Below are 23,980 nucleotides of genomic sequence, written 5' to 3'. Positions count from 1 at the left end.
CGAAAGGTTTCATGGTGGTGACAGGTTTCTGAGCCCTGAGAAGTTGCCAATGCATCGTGTGGATTCGAAGGACAAGGTGAATGCAGCCTACTTTCAAACGAATATCACGGAATCCTTATACACAACGGATATCCCCAGTTGTATGGCAGGGACATCCGAAAAGTATGGATCAACATAGACAAAGCATCCAGTCACATTGCTCGCTGTTCTGTCACGTATGATCGGCGTATGGCCACGGAGACTGGTGTGTCTATTATACCCTTCTCGTCCATACCTGTCAAGTCACCAGATGCGTCGCAGATGGATTTCTGCGCCTTTGGCCTTCTGAAACAAGGCTTTGCGCGAAGGCTTCCCACCACCATAGCGGGGCTCTGGAAAGCTTTTCAAGCAGTGTGGTCTACAATTCTCCTCACACACCTTCGACGCGCACTGCTTCAGTGGAAACATTGGTCATATTTTTCAAGTACAGAGGAAGTTTATTATACAATCTGACACAATTCATGTACACGGTTTTGCTTATATTAGCATATTTTTGATGCATCACAAATATGTCACTACCTTGTCTTGTATTATGGCCATGAACATTTTTGTTAAAGATAAAAAGATGCTTGTTTTTTACAGTAAAAAAGAATAGATTTATAGATGTATAAGCTGGGGAGTGTTAAAATTTTTGATTCTCTGAAAACCTTTTTACATGTCGATTTTGTGGGTAACCCAAAAATTATTCTAATCGCTTTCTTTTGCAATCGGAAAGTGCTTAAACTATTTTCAGCAGATCCCCAGTGTATTATGCCGAAGTTAATTAATGAATTAAACTTGACGTAGTAAAAGCTAAGAAGTGCTTCTCTCGATACAGTACCTTGAAGTTTGTATAAGGCAAAACACACGCTACTTAGTTTCTTGTTTAAAGTGGAGATATGAGCAGACCATGAAAGATCATCACTTATGATTACACCTAAAAGCTTTGTTATGCAAGAATATTGGAGTAAGTTAGAAGATATTTTTATTCTAGGTGATATACGCGGTTTTCCTGGAAAATGAAAATGTAAGAGTATCGACTTATCATGATTTATAATTAACCTATTCGCTGTTAACCATTTTACTAATTTGTCCGTAAAAATGTCAGATTTCCTCTCAACTTCTTCTATTGATTTTCCTGATATTATCATACTGATGTCATCAGCATATAGAATACATTTTGCTGGATGCATAAATTCTAACAAGTCATTTATATATATCAGGAAGAGAATAGGACCCAAAATGGAACCTTGAGGAACACCTCTGATTACAGTTGATAAAGACGAACAAGTTGTTTGAAACCCATCTGCAGCTAATTTTGATATTTGTACCGCTTGTTGCCTACTGGATAAATAAGACAGAAACCAGTTGTGAGCTACTCCTCTAATATCATAAGCATACAACTTGCTTAAAAGAATAGCATGATCAATTGTATCAAAAGCTTTGGATAAGTCGATGAATAGACCAACAACATATTTACTGTTTTTTAATTCAAGAGCTATATTGGACATGCAATCAAACAAGGCTGTTTCAATACTTTTCTTATTTTGGAAGCCATGTTGTGATGGTGATAGTAAGTTACATGAATTCAAAAAATTGCAGAGTGGTGACTTCATCACATATTCAAAAATTTTTGAAAACGTGGAAAGAATGGAGACTGGGCGATAGTTTCTTACATCATGCATACTCCCCTTTTTATGGAGAGGAATTACTTTTGCCACTTTTAACACTGATGGAAAATATCCTTTCTCAAGAGATAGGTTTACTAAATAACAGAGATAATTTACAATGAAAGGAAAACAAAATTTAATAACAGTCACTGGAACTTCATCAAAACCTGAAGATCCCGAATTAGACATCCTACTCAATATTTTCCATAACTCCTCTACTGTTGCTGGAATTAAAAAAATCGTGTGTGAATGCATTGGAAATTTCATCGAGTCGTCATAACTCGCTTGTATGGGGTCAGGTAATGGTACACTATCTAGAAAATGATCATTGAAGACATTTGCAATCCATTGTCGTGAGTAAGTGATTTGACCTTCTGGAAAATGCGTCTTACATAATGTGAAAACTGATCTAGATAGCCCCTTCAAAAGTGAATTATTTTTCTAAGGTTCAGCTTCTAATGGGCATAAATAATGAAGTTATGTAATGAAGTTATGTAATATCAACTGGGGATATGATTTGGGAAAAGTGAACCAAGACAGTGATATTCATTAACAGACAAATTCAAATAACTTGAAATGTCTTGAACTATAAGAATTTTTATAATATTATATACACCAGTGTTTCTCAACGTAATTCCTATCACGACCCCCATTTTCCCCATTCCTGTCAAATACTCTTGCCAGCCACCCGCTTACAATTTCCGGTTTGTACTAAGCTCGTGTGGGACTTTAAATATACCCATTCCGGAGATCTGGATATATCCATCTATTTCTAAAAAAGTAGAATCCATTTCTTGCATATGGATGAAAGCAAATGGATGAAAACCAAATTTGATCCATTCATTCATGTTACAAATATCGAATCCGATCCGTCACACTGTTTCAGAATAGAGGCCGTTTGAAAATTGTAAAACTTCATAACTCCCTTAATTTTGAGTTATATGATAAAAAATGATTTCTAATTTTGGTTTTAAAAAGCTTGGATAGTTGTTAAAAAGTTATTGAGTATTTTAAATGGCTTGATAATGTAGGTTATGAAGATTGAACCAGACATTGCCACACTAGTGCTATCACAACATACTCAGGTATCTCATTAGCATTCAATTTTAATTGTATTTCAATATGCAGGTTTTGATGTATTTGTATTTTTCTGGTATTTCAATATGCAGTTCTCATTAGTTTCATATCGTACCTCTTTCATTAAAATTGATTTCCAAACAACTCTGCATAGGTTGAAAATATTTAGTAGACCTATAAATTTGTTGTACTTCACAGTATGTATAAAAATAAAAATATGCCTGTCAGTAAAAATAAATTCTAAATAATATTTAAAATATTTTCCGGCATTACAGTAGATTATAATTATATTTCTCTCTTTCGCTTATCTTCGTGACCCCCTGGTTGAGTACAGTTGATTTAAGTATAATGTCCCTTTCAGCAGCGAAGCTATATGAGGTGGGACCTACTGATTAACGTGAACTCCGAACTACATGAGCTCCCGCCGGGAATCGAACTCGGGTCTCCCACACCAAAGGACTCCCAGGTTGAGAAACCCAGATATACACTGTATAGGACATCCAATAGAATTATCATCTATGTGACAGGTAATGAAGTGTTGCCAAATCATTAAGATCATTTTCATTCTTTTATTAGGCAATTGGTCATGTAATTAAGTATAAAAGATTATTGTATAATGGTAAACACAAACATATGTCTAGTACAAAGTAGTGTAGTAAATTTTAAGAGATATTTGAGAAAGTTGATTGATACAGCTATGATCCACAGATTACAAAATACACGTGAACAAGTAATGATTCAAGACGAAAGTAGTTCCGAAAAGGAATTTCCTAATCTCAAGTACACAAATATATGCACTAATTTTGCAAAGAATATTCGGAATACAATAGTTTCCAAACCGATATAACATACTTCCCATATCAAAATATTTTGGACAAAATATCATAGAATATTGAAGCAAATTAAGAGAGAGTAATGTGAAAATTACTAATATTCACATCGCAAAACAGTTCTTCCCGTTTCCTTCTGGTTAAAGTACCGAATGTTTACGGAGCCGATCAAGGCTTAAGTCTTACTCACTGCAACTATTTTTTCTAACGTTTGTTTTTTACATTCGAGAAAACTTTGTGGGATAGTAAAAAACTTGATTTGCATTCGAGTTATCGTCAAAATACGAAAATTAAACAAATAATGTTAAAGTATGAAGGTTACATTTAAGTTCTGAACAAGGTACAAAAAATACTTTGGTGCACGTTGGCTCAGTGCCCTCCCTGATGGTTTAGTGGCTAGCAGGTGAGCCTTTGGTATACAGGGTTCCGTGTTCGATTCCTGCTGGGAGAGCCTTTGGAATTCTAACTATCCTCGATGTTTCTCTGTTCGTGTCTCTGTCGTTCTAGGTTATTGGTAACGCAAGTTGAACAAGTATAAAGCGAGTAAAATTAGGTAAAAACTAGTAATAAGTAGATAAGGAAGTTCATGGGAAAATTGGTAGAGGGCTTACGTCTAGTGCATGGGGTTCCTGATTCGATTCTGGCCAAGTAAGTTTGTGGTGGACAACACCGTGCTCGTGGCTTTTCTTGAGCGGATTCCCGTTTCCTTCCGCTTTCTCATTCCACCATTTTCTATTATCATTTACTTGCTTTAATCATCGTCTTCCTTAGCCTAACGAGCATAATTGCGGGCTGTTCATTTCGAAACAAATTCTTTTCTCACATTAAGAACAAAGCATTAGAGAGTTCAAATGACCAAGAGAACCATATACAGAAATATTATGTAGTTCATTCTAAGTTGTGATGTAATTCATCTGTATGGAGTCGGTATGCGTACTAACTGAAAAAAAACAAGATTCAGTTTACAAATGCAACAACTTCACATTGATAATCTATATAAAATCAACGTAGCTGTAGTAAATTTAAAGATACATTTGATTTGCATTAAAGCGACGTTTTAATTAATGTATATCCGACATCTTTTCGAACACTTTGTTTGTAAATGTCTCCATTCCACTGTCGGGACCATGTGTCAAGAAGGATATTGCTTTATGCTTTCACTTGACACAGGAATGGAAGGAAACATTCCACTTAATGGTTTGGTTATTTTTCCAGAGATGTTACGAACAAGATCTATGATCTAAAGGTGAGTCTCTAATTATTTAATTTCTTTCGTTACGATGTTTAGTTGAATTGATTTTGAGTTTAACGTCCCTTTCAGCAGCAAGGCTATATGAAACTGGACATACTGATTGACGTGCATTCCGAACCACATGATATCCTGCCGGGAATCAAGCACGGGTCTCCCACGCCAAAGGCCCGTAGGCTAACCGCTTAGCCACGAATGAGCTGTTTCGTTACAATGTGTCCGAACACTAGTAGAAATGGCAATGAGAGTTAGTCTCATAAAAAGTGGCACGATTTGCACTTTTTGAATGCCACTAGTGCACAAACGAGAACGGTCACCATTCTCGCTTACAGTTTTTATTTGCACAAAACATTGGAGTACATCATACGTTGGAATTCGCCTCTGGCATGAACGTGCTTTAAAAATTTTGGCAATTAGTGACGGTTTCTTATACCTCCATTGTAAAATATGCAATGCTTTTATACTCTTCTCGAAGTGTGTTTGGCAATCTGAAAATTTCTAATCTTTACCAAAGAGTTGCCCCCAAACCTAAATGATTGCAGCCAATTTTGGAATTATTTACAAATCTCATTTTTTATCTTAATTAAATATGTTTATATTGAAATTACTTGTCACAAGTACAACACTATTGAAAATTTAGATTTTATTATTACTGAAGAGGCTGTATATCACTTTGCTTTAAACTAATATGTTTCAGTGAGATTTTCCTACACGACATTATTTGAGATAACTTTTTTAACCCTGGAATACACAGACAAAAAAAAAAAGCTTACGTGAATACACAGGTGGGGTGCCAGCGCATCCCATATAATTAAACGCTACTAAAATTATAATACACGAACTTAAATATATTTATTTTACTTTATCAGTTACAAGAATACACAATAGGAATTTGTATGTATTTTTGAACAGACACAGCTATTTCTTACTGCACGAAATGCAGACTTCCTTTCTGTGCTCAACACAAACAGCCTCTTTGCATCTTAATCAAAAAGATTTAGTTTTTCTGTCCTTATTCCTAGGGCACATTCGACAACATGCTTGCTCTGGAAGACTAGATGTTTAATCAATTACAGGTTACAGTCCTTTTTGAATTCTAAGGATATTTCTGATACCAATAGACAAATTAGTCGGAAGATTCTTCTTGAGGCGCTCAAGCATGTAGGGTCTAGCTAACTGCAACCCAAGTTTTTTTTAGAAACTCCCCACGGATGGTTGAGAAGTCCATTTATGACCGTTTCTTCCTAATATAGAGGCTCCCTTACAGCTGGATCATTTTTGATGTTACCCTCAGAGACACTCGTGTCACTTCCACTAATTTCATCATCGACTTCCGATCATACTTCAATATTGTCATCAGGCTCACTAAATTTATCTTCAGAATCATAATCTTCTTCTAATGTGTTCAGTACAAAGTCTATAAACTTGCTTGAACCTGCACACACTTTCGTCATCATGCAATTAAACAAATATGCATGCAAAGTATCTAAAAGGAATTTCGTCAAAAATTGAATTTCACATACGTAAATACACAGATGGGGTGCTGGAGAACCCCACCCCTTGAATATATTCTGTTCTAAAACGAGACAATTTGCTTCACACCCACCACCGTGAATGTCATGCTCCAAAAAGAGAATACACGGAAGCACCAACCACTGTGCCTGAGAACAGAGCCATAATGGCGATGAGTATAACGTCTGGGGTGCTCCAGCACCCCGCTGTGTATTCCAGGGTTAATCTATATACGAGCACTGGGTACATAGAAAGAAACAAGAGATGGTCTTTTCTTTCATAGCTTGTGAATATTTGACATTGTGTATGAATAGGCAAGTCGTTTTAATAAAGTTTAACATATTTTACAATATATTTTCACTTACTTCGTTCTGTAGTTCTATATTTGACTCGTCTTGTTGTAGTCAATGGTATTGCTGTAAAAAATAAACGAAGTCAAAGTAAGCATAAACTTTAGACTAAACGTATGGTGTAGCATTTCTTCATTTTAAAATAACTCCTTCACGTGCATCAACTTTAACACGTTCGCTGCTGAGGACGCCCATCGGTGTTCAGTACTGAATTTGGCATATGTGCCGGACGCCGCTCGGCGCTTGTCCCTGCAGCTGATTCACTTTTTCGCCAATACCTCCACTAGCGCTGGCAGGAAAGTGAATCAACTGCAGGGACAACCACCGAGAGGCGTCCGGCGCATATGCCAAATTCAGTACTGAACGCCGATAGGCGTCCTCAGCAGCGAACGTGTTAATATCGCTTATTAAATTTTTATTTTAAAGAGGAACTTGCTCAACGATCGAGATTATTTTCGAAGTATTTTACTTGAAGATATATATGAAGTGAGAGTACGCCCCTTTTAGTTTCAACAGTATAGTGTTGGTTATGATAGAACGCCTGTATACAGTTACCTTGAAGTTTTAAGAGTATTAAGAGTTATAGAGATGGGTATGATCACCATCAATGACGTAACACAGCTGAATACTGCGCTAAGTCCTCTGTTTTATCAGTCCTCCGCAAGGTCTTTCACACTGTCCGTAGCAAAATTCACGTTTTTCCCTAAACCATCATTGTTGCTTTTCTTGGTGGATTAATAAAAAAGCGGTCTGTAAATTTCGTTTTAACACTTTCAATGCTGTCACCTTTGTAACGTCTTTAATTAAGCCAAATCGCAACAACTAATCTTTTTTCAATATCATATGGACTTCGATAACATATTGTTGATTACTCCAACTTCACTACATAAAACTGTTGCCAAGCAGAAAACAAACGAACATAGATAGCAATGTTGTCAGACAATGGCAAGCAATGTTACCAAACAATGTGTTTAAAATCTAAAAACCGCCAGGAAACACCAATTAGGAGTACACCCACTTCCGTATCACGCTATATATATATATATATATATATATATATATATATATATATATATATATATATATATATATATTGAAACGATAAGATTTGTCAGTAAATTTGAGTTTTTGATTTTTGTTCATGCTTTCAATGTCTTTCAAAACGTCCCAAAAGCACTGGAAAATTCATGAGAAACGGCTTTATAATCAGAACAACTCTTGTCCATCAACATTATATAGCATTTGACTATTTTTGTTTGAAACTGTCACGTAGTCTAAATCTTAACGAGCAATATTGCGGAGAAGAAAAACAATAAAGTTTTACTCTCTGGAAAGCCTTTGTAGCAATTAACTTGAACAACTTAAATTAATTGAATAACATCATCGACATAAACTCGGGAAAGTTCTACAATATCTGGTTATTGTATTGTGCACGTTGCTAAAGCCAAATATATTTATTGTTGAACTTCTTAAGTACCCAATGACTTTTTTACTTCCAACATTTAGGAAAATAATTATGAGTTTTAGAAATCAGTTAATTACATAGAGTTTAATCTCACCCAAACCAAGAACTGTTTTCCCATTAGAAAAAAAAAAAAAAAAAACGAAAACATGTGATGCTATAAAGTTTCTATGTTGAATTTTGGAGGGTATTGAATTTATATTTCAGACCTATAATACAAACGCAACTCATACAGCAATAACTGATTATATATTTGAACACAAACCTACATTAAAAAATGAAAGACATTGATAATGGGTAAACATTCTTACAAGTGTGATCTAATTTGTTACATTATACATTTAAAATCCTTTATGTTTCACCTTTTATTTGTTTTGTAAACCTTCAGTGCACACCAGGTTACTATTCTAGCCCAACCTTATTATTTTCTTTGCAAACACAGTAGTTTGGAATGTTAACACAATGAATATCTATATACACTCATGTCCATAATAATTGTCGCATAATTATAACTGTCTTCTTGCAAGAATATAATTGTATAATGATTTTGCAGGGTACGTTTTTTGTCCGTCATCCCGGTTAAAGGGTTGTGCCCTTTCTTCAGGTAAGTGCATTAATTTGACTGATTGAATTGAAGGAAATGTAGGTGGTCTAAGAGGTTTCTTATACATCATTTATTTATTCATCATATTAATATAACCATAGACATTCATACATATAAAAGGAAACACATACATGAATGATAATATTTTAGGTGCTATAAGTTAATATGTTAAAATTGCCAGATATTACATGAACACAAAGCATGGAGGTTTCTGAGGACTCAAAAATAAAGGTGCAAATGTAATTAGTGGAATGGATGAAATGAAGTGCTATGGACGTCACATCACTGGGTTATGTTAGTTCAGACGAATGAAGTTATCTTCTGTCCCTGGGGCGATTCAGGAACTGATGAGGACGAAGGGGGCCCTTGTTAATAGGTACTTACTGTGCGTATGATGGATAGATATGAGATGAAAGTTCATGCGGGCGATAAACTGCAAAGATTTCGGGGTCCAGCATATCGTTATCTAATTGTAAATGATATAGTGTCATGAAGTGCTGAAGGGGACTGTCAACGTAATTCGGCGGTGCATCATTATCACGGTCGTAGCGGACAATTTCAAGCATCAGGGGATGGTGCTGAGCAATTCGTTTGCGGATATAACGTATACGAAGTTGTTCAAGATGATTTAGTAATGGCGGAAAGTCGATCATCTCATAAAGTAATCTCGTTGGATGCGGCAGACTTATATGATATGCTAGGCGTAGAGCATGGCGCTCGAGAATAGCAAGTTTTTGGTAGAATTTTAACGGTGCAGATATCCAAGCTGTATGTCCGTACGTTAACGTACTCCGCATGAATGTTTTATATGTATTGATTACGGTACGTGCTCGTAGTCCCCAAGTTGTGCCAACTAGCCGTTTCAGAAGATTAAGTCGGTTTTGTGCTTGGCTTATGAGTTTGGTAAGATGTGGAGTCCAGGTAAGATGAGTATCAAAAATGACACGGAGATACGTAATAGTAGTTGACACGGGAACAGGCGTAAGATCAACCTGAAGGCGAAGTAGATTCGGATTTCGATGGACTCGAGAGCGGCGTCTACGTGGCAAGAAAACTATGGCTTGTGTTTTGGAAGAGTTAATGTTCAACCTCCATATATGACACCAACGCACGAATGCATCAATAGCTGTTTGCATGGTTTTATTAAGAGATCGTACTGTGCGGGCAGTTGTGAGAAATGCAGTTGCAGGGTACTTTTAATACTGATACTATGTGTATAATCGGGAAATGTATATTTGTGAGAAATTTCATAGGAAAAGAATTATAAATACGAAAATTAGAATGAGTAAAACAAAATGTTGCTAAATAGACAAGAAAGTTTTATTTTCGTTTTATTGTTCTTATTTACTACTCTTTTGACATGAAACTTTCCACACTATACACACACTAACGTTTTAAGAAATACCGGGCGAATTCGTTATCAAATTATATTTTTACAACAACATATTTAATGACATGCGACAATAATTTTGGACATGAGTGTGCCTTTCTATCGACTATCCTAGTATGCGATTAGTATGTAATTGACAAGTTAAAGGAGTTCATTGTTATTCAGTCCCAACCCCTGATGAGCTACATCTTTATCCCGTGTGAGCATTCTTGTCACAAGTATTCCAACAGTTAATTTGAACTAAAATAAAGTGTAATGAGTTTCAGAGTCAAGATGGATAGAGTTACATGGAATATTGGGTTTGATTACATTTGTAAGAACTTTACAAGATAAGTAGGCACTGAAATACAGAATTCCGAGTACCTGTAGACGGTCAAATAAACAAGGGAAATACAGGGTGTCCAATTTACAGCGGGGGACACTTCTAAATGGTACATCTTAGCCGTAAATCTCCATATAACTGTACCATTTAGAAGTGTCCCCCGCTGTACAATGCAAGCCCGAGTTTGGGTTAGTAGAACTTTTGAACCTGAAGTGATACACGTATAAGGTTATACCAAAACGAAGCCTTGTTTATGCATATATTTTAAACTAGGAAGCAACGATTGAAGTACAATAGGAACGACACAGTCTGGCCAGATGTAACCGAAAGTGTAAATTAATTTTTTTTGCAAACCATGTAAATTGACTCATAACTCATACGAATGGATGTTCTGTTGTTAATTTTCAGCTTGTTTAGTTGGGGTAGCTTGGAAACTATGGAGCAGAGAAAAGAATTTTTTTATTTCTACCGATAACTAATCGGATGGGGTCTCTGTAAGGGCGAACTAGGGAAATCGTAGTTTTGATAAATTAACACTCTGAATTGGCAATATTGCTGATGTTTCAGTGCATCAAAAGGTGTGTTAAGGATCTGTCTACCTTATGCAATTCCTGAAAACAATGAAAATCAAACTTTGAAATTATTATGATAAAACGTTTACTTATATGCACCCGGTAAAACTGCTACTATTAGAAATGAGTTACTAGCTCTACAGTAGATGTTGGGAGTGTCCCCTGCTTAGATTCAAACACTGGTTCACACGTTTCACCAGGTTGCCAGCAACTTTACGAAGATTAGACGTGGTAATGTTCTCATTGTCACTGCGAATGTTCATTTCCAGGTCTTGAATAGTTCGAGAATTGTTCTTGTATATCTCTTCTATAGCCCCGTAGAAATGAATAGCAGTGTTGTAGGTGCATGTAAGTAAAAATTTTATCATGATCATTTCAAAGTTTGATTTTCATTGTTTTCAGGAATTTCGTAATGTAGACAGATCGTTAACACACCTTTTGATGCACTGAAACCTCAGCAAAATTGCCAATTCAGAGTGTTAATTTGTGAAAACTACGATTTCTCTAGTTCCCCTTTACAGACGCCCCATCCGATTAGTTATCGGTGGAAATGAAAAATTCTTTTTTCTGCTCCATATTTTTCAAGCTACTCCAACTGAGCAAACTGAAAATTAATAACAGAACATCCATACGTATGAGTTATAAGTCAATTTACATGTTTTGCAGAAAAATTGATTTACACCTTCGGTTACATCTGGCAAGACTGTGTCGTTCCTAGTGTACTTCAATCATCGCTTTCTAGTTTAAAAATATATGCATGAACAAGGCTTCATTTTGGTATAACCATTATTTGTGTATCACTTCAGGTTCAAAAGTTCTACTATCTCAAACTCCGGGTCGCATTATATATTGGACACCCTGTACACAAGGAAAATGTAACTTTCCTATATATCAAGATTTTGGACCATCATTAACAAACATAACAGATTTTGTTCTTTGTAATATAGTTATATAAATCATGCTTCATTTCCAGAGGAATATTGTACCATTTAACCTATAGTACAAGACTCAATCTTTCAGCAAGGCTGAAAGGGGTTATCTGCTTCGAAGACAGAATTCATAGAAGAGACCCAGGTTTTCAACAATTGTAGATCACATATCGAAATCTGCGGTGTGGGTGGTAAAGGTGTAGTTGATTACATTGTTAATGAACTTGCGTATTGCTATATTGAAAATTACATCGTTGGCCGGAAATAACATCTGAACAACTGTGTGCATGTGGTCAACTAAAATGAATACATCACTTAACTACTGAATGTGATGCTTTCTCTGACAGTATTCACACAACTCACGGAATACCACGAAAGAATATCATTACTGGGTTGCAACCATGCTTCACGGTGTGGAAAATATAGTTTGAAGCACAATTTTCTTTGAGTGTCTTCCATTCTGACCCTTTCAAAATATCTTCCGTACAGTTTGCGGTAGTCTGTCTTATGTTTAAAATTTGGCACCTGAGGATACTGAATTTACAGAGGTTGTCAATTAGACTAGTTTTAGACGGAAGCATTTATCGTAGCGTTTCTCGTAGCAGACGTGCTGCCAAAAATCTCGTATAATATTCTATGGTAACAAATTTATATGGTTCTTTTACACGATAGCATTTTGATAAGCATCTTGTGGTGACGTAGCAAATAAATCTCTGGAGAAGAGCACAATAACGGCACCAAAACTAAAAAGGGACATTTCAGTCGCTATTTCCTCTGCAGCCCTTTGTTGCATATGCTTATTATAATACAAAGGACTTTAAACTTTGTACAAACACGGATGCTCCTCATATTTTGTAATCAGCATAATAATAGCATCCCTATTCCAACTCATTTTTCTTTACTACAATTAGTTTCCCACACAAAACAAACAGCATAGATATTTGGCACAAAATCTTTCGCTTTCTTTTAACACACCACGGCGCTGCAATCGGACCAGACATGCTAGGGAAAATGCTACGAAATACAGCAGGTTCTAGTTTACTAGTACCAACAAGGAACTCTGACACCTGTAAGATGAAACAACACACTAGGAACGGCGGTTTCATGTTAATGAGGCTACTACACAGGTAGCAGTTGTGTTGCGCGTTGGATGATTTAAACCGAACAACCGAAACGATAATACAAAATATTAATAATTTGCCCTTTTCTCCTCAAATGGTTTTTCTTTTCATTGCAGAAAAAAATGAACACTATAATATTTCTCTGCTTTTTAATCTTCAATTAAAAATTTCTACATATCATTTAAGTCTTAGGCAAGAAGAATATTTTTGTCTATTATAAAGTACAAACAAGTAAAAAAAAACAGAATCAATATTAGAACAATCGAAACTAAATTTAGAATGAACTAAAATACATTCACTTCAAATATGTAATTGTATTGAAATAGTCGTCGAAAGTATAAGTGATCGAGGTAAACCTATTATCCATTCATTTGTTACTGTTTGTGTTTTATACATAATGATTTTACTTTTGGTTCCGCTTTTCCTATAAATTTAACAACTTTACATCACAAAAGCAAATACTATTACTAGTTAAATTCCACTATTTGAAGAAAAAATATTACTTTCGATGCATTTTGCTGTTATAAACTCTTCCCCGAAGGAAATTTCACTCATATTGTTAGTTGTAGGGTTCAGTTGTGTAAAGTATATTTAGCAATAGCAGACAAACACTGTGCCTGCTTTGAGGAATTGATTACGTGTTCTGTAAGCTCAAAGGTAGAATCTGATTTATTTACTGATTATAAATTCAATTTGCACATTGTTGTGAAAACTGGTACGTCAGACACTGCTATTAATGCATATAGGATTTTTACAGCTTTGGCCAAAAGTTTAATAGTAAGCAGAAACTACTGCTAAACAGCAAAACATTAATATTATTTGAGATGAAACTATATTCAAATGAGATTTGGAGCTTATTATTTTACCCGATGCTCCTAGCAATTAGAGGCGAAGTGCTACAGAAATTTAAAACGTGATGGAAATCTATCTAACTTGTGTGTATTAGCGTATTTGAAAGCTTTGGAGAAATTTAGTTTTTAAAAGAGAAAGTGTACATTATCGTGAAAAAATAAAAACAATGTCTATATTTCCATCAGTAGTTCCTCGAACAGTACTTTTTTTTTCGAGCTGCTGCAATCAATCTGAATTTAATAATTTCCAGAATATAATTTAGAAATAATTCCAGTAATAGTACTAGTTCTTTGAAAGTCACATTTCCTTTAAAAGTAAATTTTAGTCTTTCGCTTATAAAGCTTCAGCTCCTATCTTAATTACCTCAGATTTATGGTAGTACATTATTATTTTTGTATTGAATTGTGTTTTATAATGATACTATACACATGCCTCAGGATCAACAAATTTATTGAAACCCAGAAAATTTTTTGAAGCTTCTAAAAAAAATGTTGTTTAGTAATCTGTGCACTCCTGATGTAGCCTCTGTCCGAGGTAAATCATCAAACGTCCTAAACATTATTACATACATGTTATGGATAATATTCCTGCCAAGTTTTATTGAGGTAAATTAATAAGTGTGAAATGTTTCGAAATAAATTTCAAAATTTTAAAATATAAAGCGTTAATAATAAACTTCTGGCAATATTATGATTATCATAGATTAATAGTTTGTACTTCTACAGTGAAAGGATACTGGGTCGTTTCCAGTCCATGTGCGTTTTGAGTAGTGAAAACAAGAAGATGAGTTTCTTTAGTTTTATATCGTTTTCCCCTATCATTTCCGTTCCACTACACAATGATAATTTAATTTATCATCTATTTCATTTAATATACAAAATAACTGCTTTGATTCTATCGTAAACAAATCAACATAATTGATCAACAGTTCTCTTTATATACTCTACTCCTGGGGCAGTGTGTACAGTCGTACAAAGCAGAGTAATAAGAACATTTGTCATGCCATTTACTATCCAGGTAAAACTTTTAAAATTATAATCTGAAAAATGAAAGTTAATGGAGCTTATGTTTGTGTGTGAAGTACTTGCAACCTATAGATAATTTAGTTTTTCTTGTTGGTGTGTTATACACTATTCTTACAAATGGTAGTAGGAGTTATTTAAGAATTGTTTGTTTATTTCAATATTTGGTTATCATGGAGCGTGTAGCTGAAACTAGAGACTAATACTGCATTTGTGTTTGGCATATTGAAGAGGAAACTTTAAATATATATGGTAAACCAAAATCATATATGAATTAATGAAGAACAAGGGAAAAGTTCAAATTTTTGTAAAGATTTTGCTGAACACCTTTGAAAAATAAGGAATGTAATGTAATTAATATTTACTTCTTTACTTTTATCACTACTATGCGGAAGTCAACTTACGAGGTACTGTTTTGTATTGATGTCATGAAGTTTAAACCAAACAAGTATCTACAGGCTAATACATTTAAAAAGAAATGTTCATAAATGAAATTACAAGTAGACTAGTAAGAATTAAATCAGAAATTGTGCTTACCACGAAATAAACTAATCAGTATATATTCAAAGAATATTAAATGAAATAGCACTTGAAGTGTAAACACTATTTAAATTATATCCTTTTTTGGTACTATTACACGAGGTTTTAAAACTACGTTTATTTAGAAAAAGCATTTATCAGTTCTTTTATTAAAGAGTCCACATTACGCCTACCCTGTGTACTTTCTTCGTGTGAATTTCTATTGTTTTCTACACTTGGCTCGTCATCTGTCGACAGTTCATCTGAAAGAAATCCAATTTTAAATTATTTAAAAAAAAGGGAATAAAATTATACAACAGGATTGTGGCATTCATAAATGATTCAAACCAATGAAGTTAGTAATATCTTAATAAAATGCACGAGCATTTCTATTATGCTTATTTTATGTATGAAAATTTCATAAATGTATTATGGTTACACATATCACTTTAGTTTGTTAGTTTTAATATTTTCTTAAGTAACATATTTTCAGCCCATGAGAATCAGTAGGTAATTGTTAAAACGTGTTTTTCATTTAGATGTATTATTCAAATACATTTGAAACAAACATTTAACATAGTCAGTCTATTGCCCGGATGAGAATTACACAATAAAAATATGATATATGTCAATGAATGTTGAGATTCAAACGGAGTTGATCACTTTATGTTAAGCAGGCAAGCACGCAAGCAGGCAAGCACGAATTTTTAGACAGTCACTCATTGCCTGTATCTATGAGTATCTATTCACCACAAGTTATCGTAGAACAGAATATAAGGATAATGTTTGGCGAGGAGATGCCAAGCAGTGACTTTATAATTATGAAGAAAAAGCTTAGCTGCTCACTTAAGCTTCTCTGAAATTAAACTACCTGTTGGATATTAATAATGTAACACCGAGAAGCCACCACGATTTATTTTACAGTTTCAGAATGTTTTCAGAGAGTTGCAGGATAGTGAAATAAGTAACATTGCAGGTACACAATTTATCATGTGCACGGTCTTATAACAATTCCATGTAGCCACAAATACACAGTTTGTTAATAGCTGAATATTTGAGTGACATGGGTCTATGAGGACTATCAAGCAATGGTTCGTCAGTGAATGAGCATTCCAGCAGGGTTTTTTCTTTGATTACGAAGAATTCCGAACTACCCTTCTATGGTATTAATGTCTAAGTTGGACGCAAAGAAGTAATAGTTAGTTGAATATGAAGTCCTTTACTAGAGATGCAATTCACAACATACCAGTATACTAATGGCCAGCTTATACTACGGACCAAGAAGATCACATTATTATGTGTATGGTTATGATAAATCAGATAGCCGCATCCTGAACACTTACTTTTGAACGAATTCCTGGTTTCTGGCAACGAATAGTGTCCACGAACACATAACGACATATTGGTACTGCGCGAACTACAGCGACTTCCGTTAACTTTACAGGCAACATGTATGTGGCTGAGATAGTGCCTTAAATAATACACGAAAAACGGAATATCATGACACCGTCTTATTTGGCGAATTCCGATTTTACCTGGATCATCATTGTAGCTAATCAGTAACTGGAAAATTCTTGACAGCAGTACGTATGACGGCGCCGTTATTTGGCACACCCACAACAATCCGGCGACGACATTATTTGACCCCGTATTCACACACATATAATAAGTACTTACTGGTCATCAAATAGCCAACTGTACACTAAGGTATTCGAAGAAGTTGTTGTCTCTTAGTTTAAAATAAAATTTGACCCTATATTTAAACAAAATAACGAGGGACTACATGTTTGATAGTTACAATACTCCGCTGCTTCTTTGACCATCATACCCACATGATCACTCACTGATTAAACATATATGATCCATGGTTGCACAATTTCTCATACACATACACACACGTGCTCTGTGTTATAACTCTATTTAATAAACTGTGGCAACTTATTGCAGATATACGGCATGTCATATCTAAGAAAGACATCCAAGGTCTCAACCTCTTTAACTTTAAGCTGCCACGTTTGGGATTGCTAATTTTTCTCTTTCATGATGTTGCATTTCAAACGTCCAACAGTTTATGATTTGTATTAACATTTCAAACACACAGTTCTATAGTGTAGGCTATAATATCTAGACCTTACGATAAAGTCCAATCTGGAATCAAGATCAAGTGTGTGCTTGCTAATCCCCCTAATAAAAGAAAATTAATATTTATTACAGTTGACTCTTCTTTTTCTGTAAAGTTAGTTTGGTTAGGTATTTTAATAAGCATGTAGTATCATTAGAATAGTTATTAGACTACTTTACTTATAAGTAAATGCAATTAGAATAGAGTCACTTATCTACACGTGTAATTGGTTAAATTTATAGTAAAATTAGACATACTTTATTTAAAGAACGAACACGGTTAATGTTACGACATATGCATAAGTAAATTATTGTAAGTGAAATGCTTAATGACTTGTTAATTTTATACAACCAGTTTATACTGTTGCTTTTGTGAATAATAGTGAAATCAGAGTATTGGAAATTATATACAACTTTATTTAGTCCATTAATTATATATATAATTGAAGGTTCATTGAAATACAAGCAAAAGCTTTGAAGAGGTCTTCCTGTGTCATCTAAACTATAGTTAAAAACCTTGTTAATATTTCATCTCAATTCCTTACACAATGGTTACTCTTGCTAATACTTCTTTCTTCATTTATCAAGGTAGAATAATTATTATACTTCATGTATTTGTCCCAACAAGTAACACGCATTTCTTAACTTTACATCACGTGATGTTTGATAATTTGCGGACTTCTATGTTATCAGGTTTTTCTTAGTATTTTATTACTCAGCCATTTATTCCTGTATTTTTTAACATTTTTGTAGCTACTCCTAATTCATCTTTCTTAGCATTTTTGGTTTTTACCATGATCAATTAATCTTAAACATGTTCCCAGCCAAATATGTTATAATGATTGAAATTACCACGATCCAAATACATTAGTTATTATCACGGAAACACAGAGTGGCTATTACTACGTAAAGGGTTACGAATTTTAACACCCAAAGGCATAAGATATGAAGGACAACTCGCGGGGGTCGAATGAATATACGTACATAAACGGATATACTAAAACTGCTCTCAATTTTAATTTTTAAAACAAATTCTGGATTTAATTTCCACTATTTATTCTGGCGCAGGAGGAAAGGGTTGCTAAAACTGTTTTCAGCAGTGGTGTACACAAGAACATGCGCACCGACTACGTGTGTGCTCCGAGACTCCAGCAGCTACAAGAATTTTACTTTGACAGAAACAATATAAAATAAATATTTCTCACTTGCCATTATCAAACAATAATACGCAATTAAAATATTGAGATATAAGTAAAAATTTCTAACCGCTAAAACATAATTGTTTGTTTCAAATGTGTTTGTGGAAAAGCAACCAAGCAATACTTTAAGTTAGTCACGTGTAGTTTATGTTCATAACAAAATCCTTCTTTCCGAAATACAAGTAAAATTATTTGTTTTTATGAAGATTGTTTTATCATTTTAATTTGAATGAATGTGGTATTTTCTTTAATTAACATGTTGGTTATATCATTGCCTCTTGTACTCATTGTGTATCACATAAGTTGTTTAAAGTATACACTTAATGTTACGATTACATATGTTGAGAATATTCATTACAGAAACTTATCCTTAACCTTGGTATCGAGTTTGAACCCGTTTCTCTGCGTTTAAGTCAGCCATGTTACCGACAAAGCTAGTGCAGCCCCAACTTATCGTTATAGTACCGGTATATTTTACCTTATCACAGCACAGCCTTTTATGACAGTGTTCATAAAAGATTTTAACTAAAAGGAAATCAACTAAAAGTACCGAAACTCCCTTGGAAAGATAACACGACCCGCCATTGATGCGCACCCACATACATTTGGGAAAGTCAGCACCGTTGCACAAGATTGGTTCTGGCTTGCAATCTCTTCTTGAGCAAGATATTATGCAAAAATAAATATTTTCATATTATTACCATTTGCCATTATACGTGTACAAATACTTGAAATTAGATAAATTTAGAAGCTTGAACGGAGTTATGACCTTCAAACAAACTGGTTGGCACAGAGACGTGGCAAGAGACGCGGAACACTTATCTACGTTTTTAATTTTATTATTATTACACTAATTTTGTCGTGTCCATTATACGGCTGAAATTAATCATTATGTCATTATATCATGTTGATGTTGTGATTAACGTGTGTGCTCTCGATACACGAAGTCCTGCGTTATTCCGGTGAAAGAGAAAAGAGCACAGAACGTAGAAGGTTGAGATGAGATCATACCTTAAATTTTAGATATCGTGCTTGATATATATACAACCAACAGGGTAGTCATCGTACTACGGAGATTCCCGCAGAATGATGAAGAACCTCAAACGGAAAATAGATGCCAAGAAAGAAATAGAAAAAGAGGACACAACGCGTGATGATAAGCATAAATAGCGACAAAGAAGAAAGAGAAGCACCCAACAGATGTGCGTAGACGATTTCTTGGAGGCAGCACAATATCATTCTGAAGCAAATAAGAAGATTGATTGTGTTAAGGTTTAACATCCTCGAACAACAATACATACCACAGGAGCGGTCCCGGGTTCGATTTCCAGTGCGATCACTCGGTCGAAAAAGTGTAACACGCTCTTTCAGGCCAGCCACCCTGAATGAGGATTTCCTGGGTTTTCCTCATTCACACCAGGCAAATGCCGGGGTGGTACCTAGGTTCCAAGTCGCTTCCTTCCTTTCCCAATCCCTTGTTCCTTCCCTTTCCCCGGATTGTGTGGTCGCCGAGGGACGTTGTCACACAAATCGTGAAGAGCTAAATGGCCTTAGATGCCGAAAGTCCAGAAATCTAAATCATAAATCCCAAAATACATACCACAGGTGAAATCAAAACTGTCAAAGTACCAGAAACGTGTAGCCACTTTTCCAAACGCACACAGAGTAACGTAGACTTGGTCAGGGTACGATAACTTGGTTGGGGGTTGAGTTGAGTATAACGTCCCCATATGAGACATGGATGTACGGCTTAACATTGGATTCGAACTACAGTAGCTAATAAGTTTCCACGCCAAAGACGTATAACTTATTATATAGCCATGAGAATCCAGGGTACGATAGCATATCCAAGCAATTCGACTATTGGACCTAGCGACAGGAATAGAATAAGGCATAAGACGTAGATAATGGAAGCAGGTCTATTGAAACAGTGCGGTACAGATAAGGTTGAGAACTGGCTCACAAAGGAGCACCAAAAACTGCAATGATACATTGATTTATGAATAATAAAAACAAACACACTGATATTGAAGTTTTATCTCAGATTCGAAGTGTTTTCATGCAATGTCACATCATCAATTTATGTACATGTACGGGGATTCTAGTCTGTATCTGAATATTAGCACACACACCGAACATAGTTCAATGAAGGTTCTGTTGATGTAGCACCTTTTCGGCGCACACTAGTGTTTGTATATAAGACCACGCACAATAATTAAACTGCAGTAAGTGCGAGGGTCTTCTTGATATCTATGAGGATAATCCGTCTTAAATTCTGATAAACTTGCAAACAAAAGTACGCTGAAACGCTATTTTGTATTAATGATATAAGTCGTTGTATGTGCAGTTATCCACAAGAAATGATAACATAATGCAGAAAATATAGATAGTGCTTGTCCATCAGGCGTTGCAGTAGCATATATGACTCAAGAATAGTGTCACCTAACATGTGTCCAAATATTAATACAAAATTTTTGGTGGTTGTGGCCTTGTATATGGATTATTCTCCCCATATATTGGAATTATATATGGAAACTGGAGATACATCGCGACCAAATTTCGTTTCATTCATCGAAAGTGGAAAAATCATGGTTCATGCAATTCGTCATCGTTGATGGCATAATTCTAAAACTAACCAGAAAATCCTTTGAATAGTATATAGTTATGCTACAAACAATTCTAAACACCTTGTAGGTTTCGTAGTATGGATATTTATTGTTTCTATGGTGATACACAACAGGGACAAATGGCTTTCATGCCCATGCCCAGCTCATAGTGAAATCTCTTGGAGGATACCTTCAAAACAACAAACATTCTCTCTCTGTCAAGTCATTCTCCTCTCAATCCGGCGACAATGTATATGTACTGCTTCTTATACCATTTCCTGCATGTACTGTTGCAACTTGCTAAGGAGCTATATACTATGTTTTGCATTCAGTTTCGAACACTAGTTACACATTACACGTTAATTGTTTTACACTGCTCCTGTTCAGTGTATTGGTTGGTCAGGGCTAGTAAACCTTGTATCTCGGTAGCATGACCGATTTCTCTTTCCTGACTCAGAAGGATACTGTGCTGCCTCCAGGAATCCTTCTGGCGAAATTTCTTGTAGAATTTTCTTCAATGTTCTTATTTATGAATGTCACCATGCATTGTGTTCTTTTACTGGTTTTGTTGATACCTCCCTTTTAGTTTGGCTCCCCAACTTTCTGTGGGTATCCCCGTTGCATGGAAACATTTTGCTTCTTTGTTTAAATCATAGTATCTGCCAAGAATAACTTTCTGTGTAATCTTTCGACCCGACACCAATTTCGTTCCGCTTCATGAGATGTGTAGAAATATCTCAAATTTTCGCCAAAGTTTACAGTCAATTTTCTCGAAAACGTATAGAGAAAAGTTCGGCCTTTTTGAAATAATGCTCCAATAATAATGAGTCTATTAAATTAATTGGCTCTTCGATATTTTTTTGTTATCTTATGATGTTCGTGTGTAAGCAAATAGGTTAACATTACTCATACGAGATTTTTTAAAATTTAATTTTAATTTCTATTCACCTTCACAGAAGGCTGTTCAGAGAGCAACCATCCCTATAACTTTGAAAATATGTAATATTTATAAATTCGTTTGTCTGAAGACCTATTTTATGTCATTTTCTAAGGCATGGTTATGGTTTTCTCGTAAACAAAATCTCATTACAAAGAATCCTAAAAATGTCAATCAATTACACAAATTCGGTTACTAAATAGTTTGCTTTTATCTCAAGACTTTATATTTTAAGATACTTTGTAAGCTTGCAATTTTAAATTTCTACCAATGTCTTTGAAACATATCATCTTCTTTATCTTTAAAACTGCACTGTGTTACTCATTTGAAAATCAGAGTATTAAAAATTAAATTTCAGGGAAAACTAAGAAACGGTGTAACTCATACTTAAAACGGCTAAATTTTAAAATCCAAATATTTTTTTAAGTGACGCCATGGGCTAGGAATAGTTTCTTTTATGACATGGCACCATACTCAAGTAGACCTAGGCAATAAATAATTCTTTAAAAATTTAGGTTAATTTACTTCTCCGTTCATGAATTCAGTTTCTTAATCGTGAATATTGTATTGCAACAAAAGTTGTTGTGTTGTTTCTTGGTGTAAAGCAAACAACTATGTTCCTAATTTGTATAATGATCTATCGTAATATGGTAAGCTAACTCACCGCATAGGCACTGGAAGACTTAGCAAGATACACAAGCATTAGGCGTATTCTTCACTTTAATGATCTTAAAATTGAAATTTTGTAAAATGCAAATTAGTTTGTTAAGTATTAATATTACATATTTCATTAATGTATTTAGTTCCTGTTAGATTATTCTAGTGAAATTTAGTAGTCAAGATGATTAAAGAAGATAGTAGTGTGTACTTACTGAATGTTTTATTTGGATGGTTATCTCCAATAACTTTTCCCTTAATATTTTTAAGTCTATGAGCCCATTTATATTTCATCTTATTCCATTTCTTCTTGTTATTAACATTTGAGATTCGATACCATTTATCTCTCGGGCTATGATGCAATTTATAGCTTATATTTAGTAGTTGTGTGGCATTCTTCGATATATTCTTTTCATATTTTTGATGGCGATCATAAGCATTTCCCTTTGACATGTCCTGGCTTTTATCATTTAGTTTTCTTTTTAGCTTTTCAGAAAATTTATTATCGGAGATTATGTTAAAAATATGTTCTAAAATATACTTTGAAATATCTTTGTCATTTGTGTCTGGTATAGAGGACCAATTATAATTTTGATTTATGTTAGACTCCTTAAGTAATTCGACAACTTGATTCTCATTTGAGATTTTCAAACTTTCACCTTTAAGTTTCTCATTTGAATTTTCGAACGAATTACTTGTAAGCATATTTGAAATTTCATCAGAAATACCTGTGTAAGCATTGCTAGTAGTCTTTGGGTTTTCGCTCGAATTATCAAGCAATTTGTTCATTTCTTTTTCGATAGAAATATCAGACTTATCACCTTTTATATTTTCGTCTGATTTCTCAAACAAATTGTTAATCGAGGTTATGTCAGAACTTTGCTCTGAAATATCTTTATTACTTTCGTTTGGTTTCTTTAACAAACTGTTATTTGCAATTTCGTTTTGTTGTTGTAGAAGT

General features: G+C 34.6%; 1 protein-coding gene across 1 annotated transcript in view; it reads right to left on the bottom strand.

The window, feature by feature from the left end:
- Positions 1-23,980, bottom strand: part of LOC145692079 (uncharacterized) — a 290,578-nt gene that overhangs the window by 1,795 nt on the left and 264,803 nt on the right. The window contains exon 17 of the mRNA XM_081767371.1: positions 6,722-6,772. Within this exon, the coding sequence (XP_081623497.1) occupies positions 6,722-6,772 (51 nt within the window). The remainder of the gene's footprint in view (positions 1-6,721; positions 6,773-23,980) is intronic.

This window comes from Thermobia domestica, chromosome 8 (assembly GCF_964235325.1).
Source record: "Thermobia domestica chromosome 8, izTheDome1.hap1.1, whole genome shotgun sequence".
Classification (NCBI taxonomy): Eukaryota; Metazoa; Arthropoda; class Insecta; order Zygentoma; family Lepismatidae; genus Thermobia; species Thermobia domestica.
This window is presented reverse-complemented; position numbering and strand designations above follow the sequence as displayed.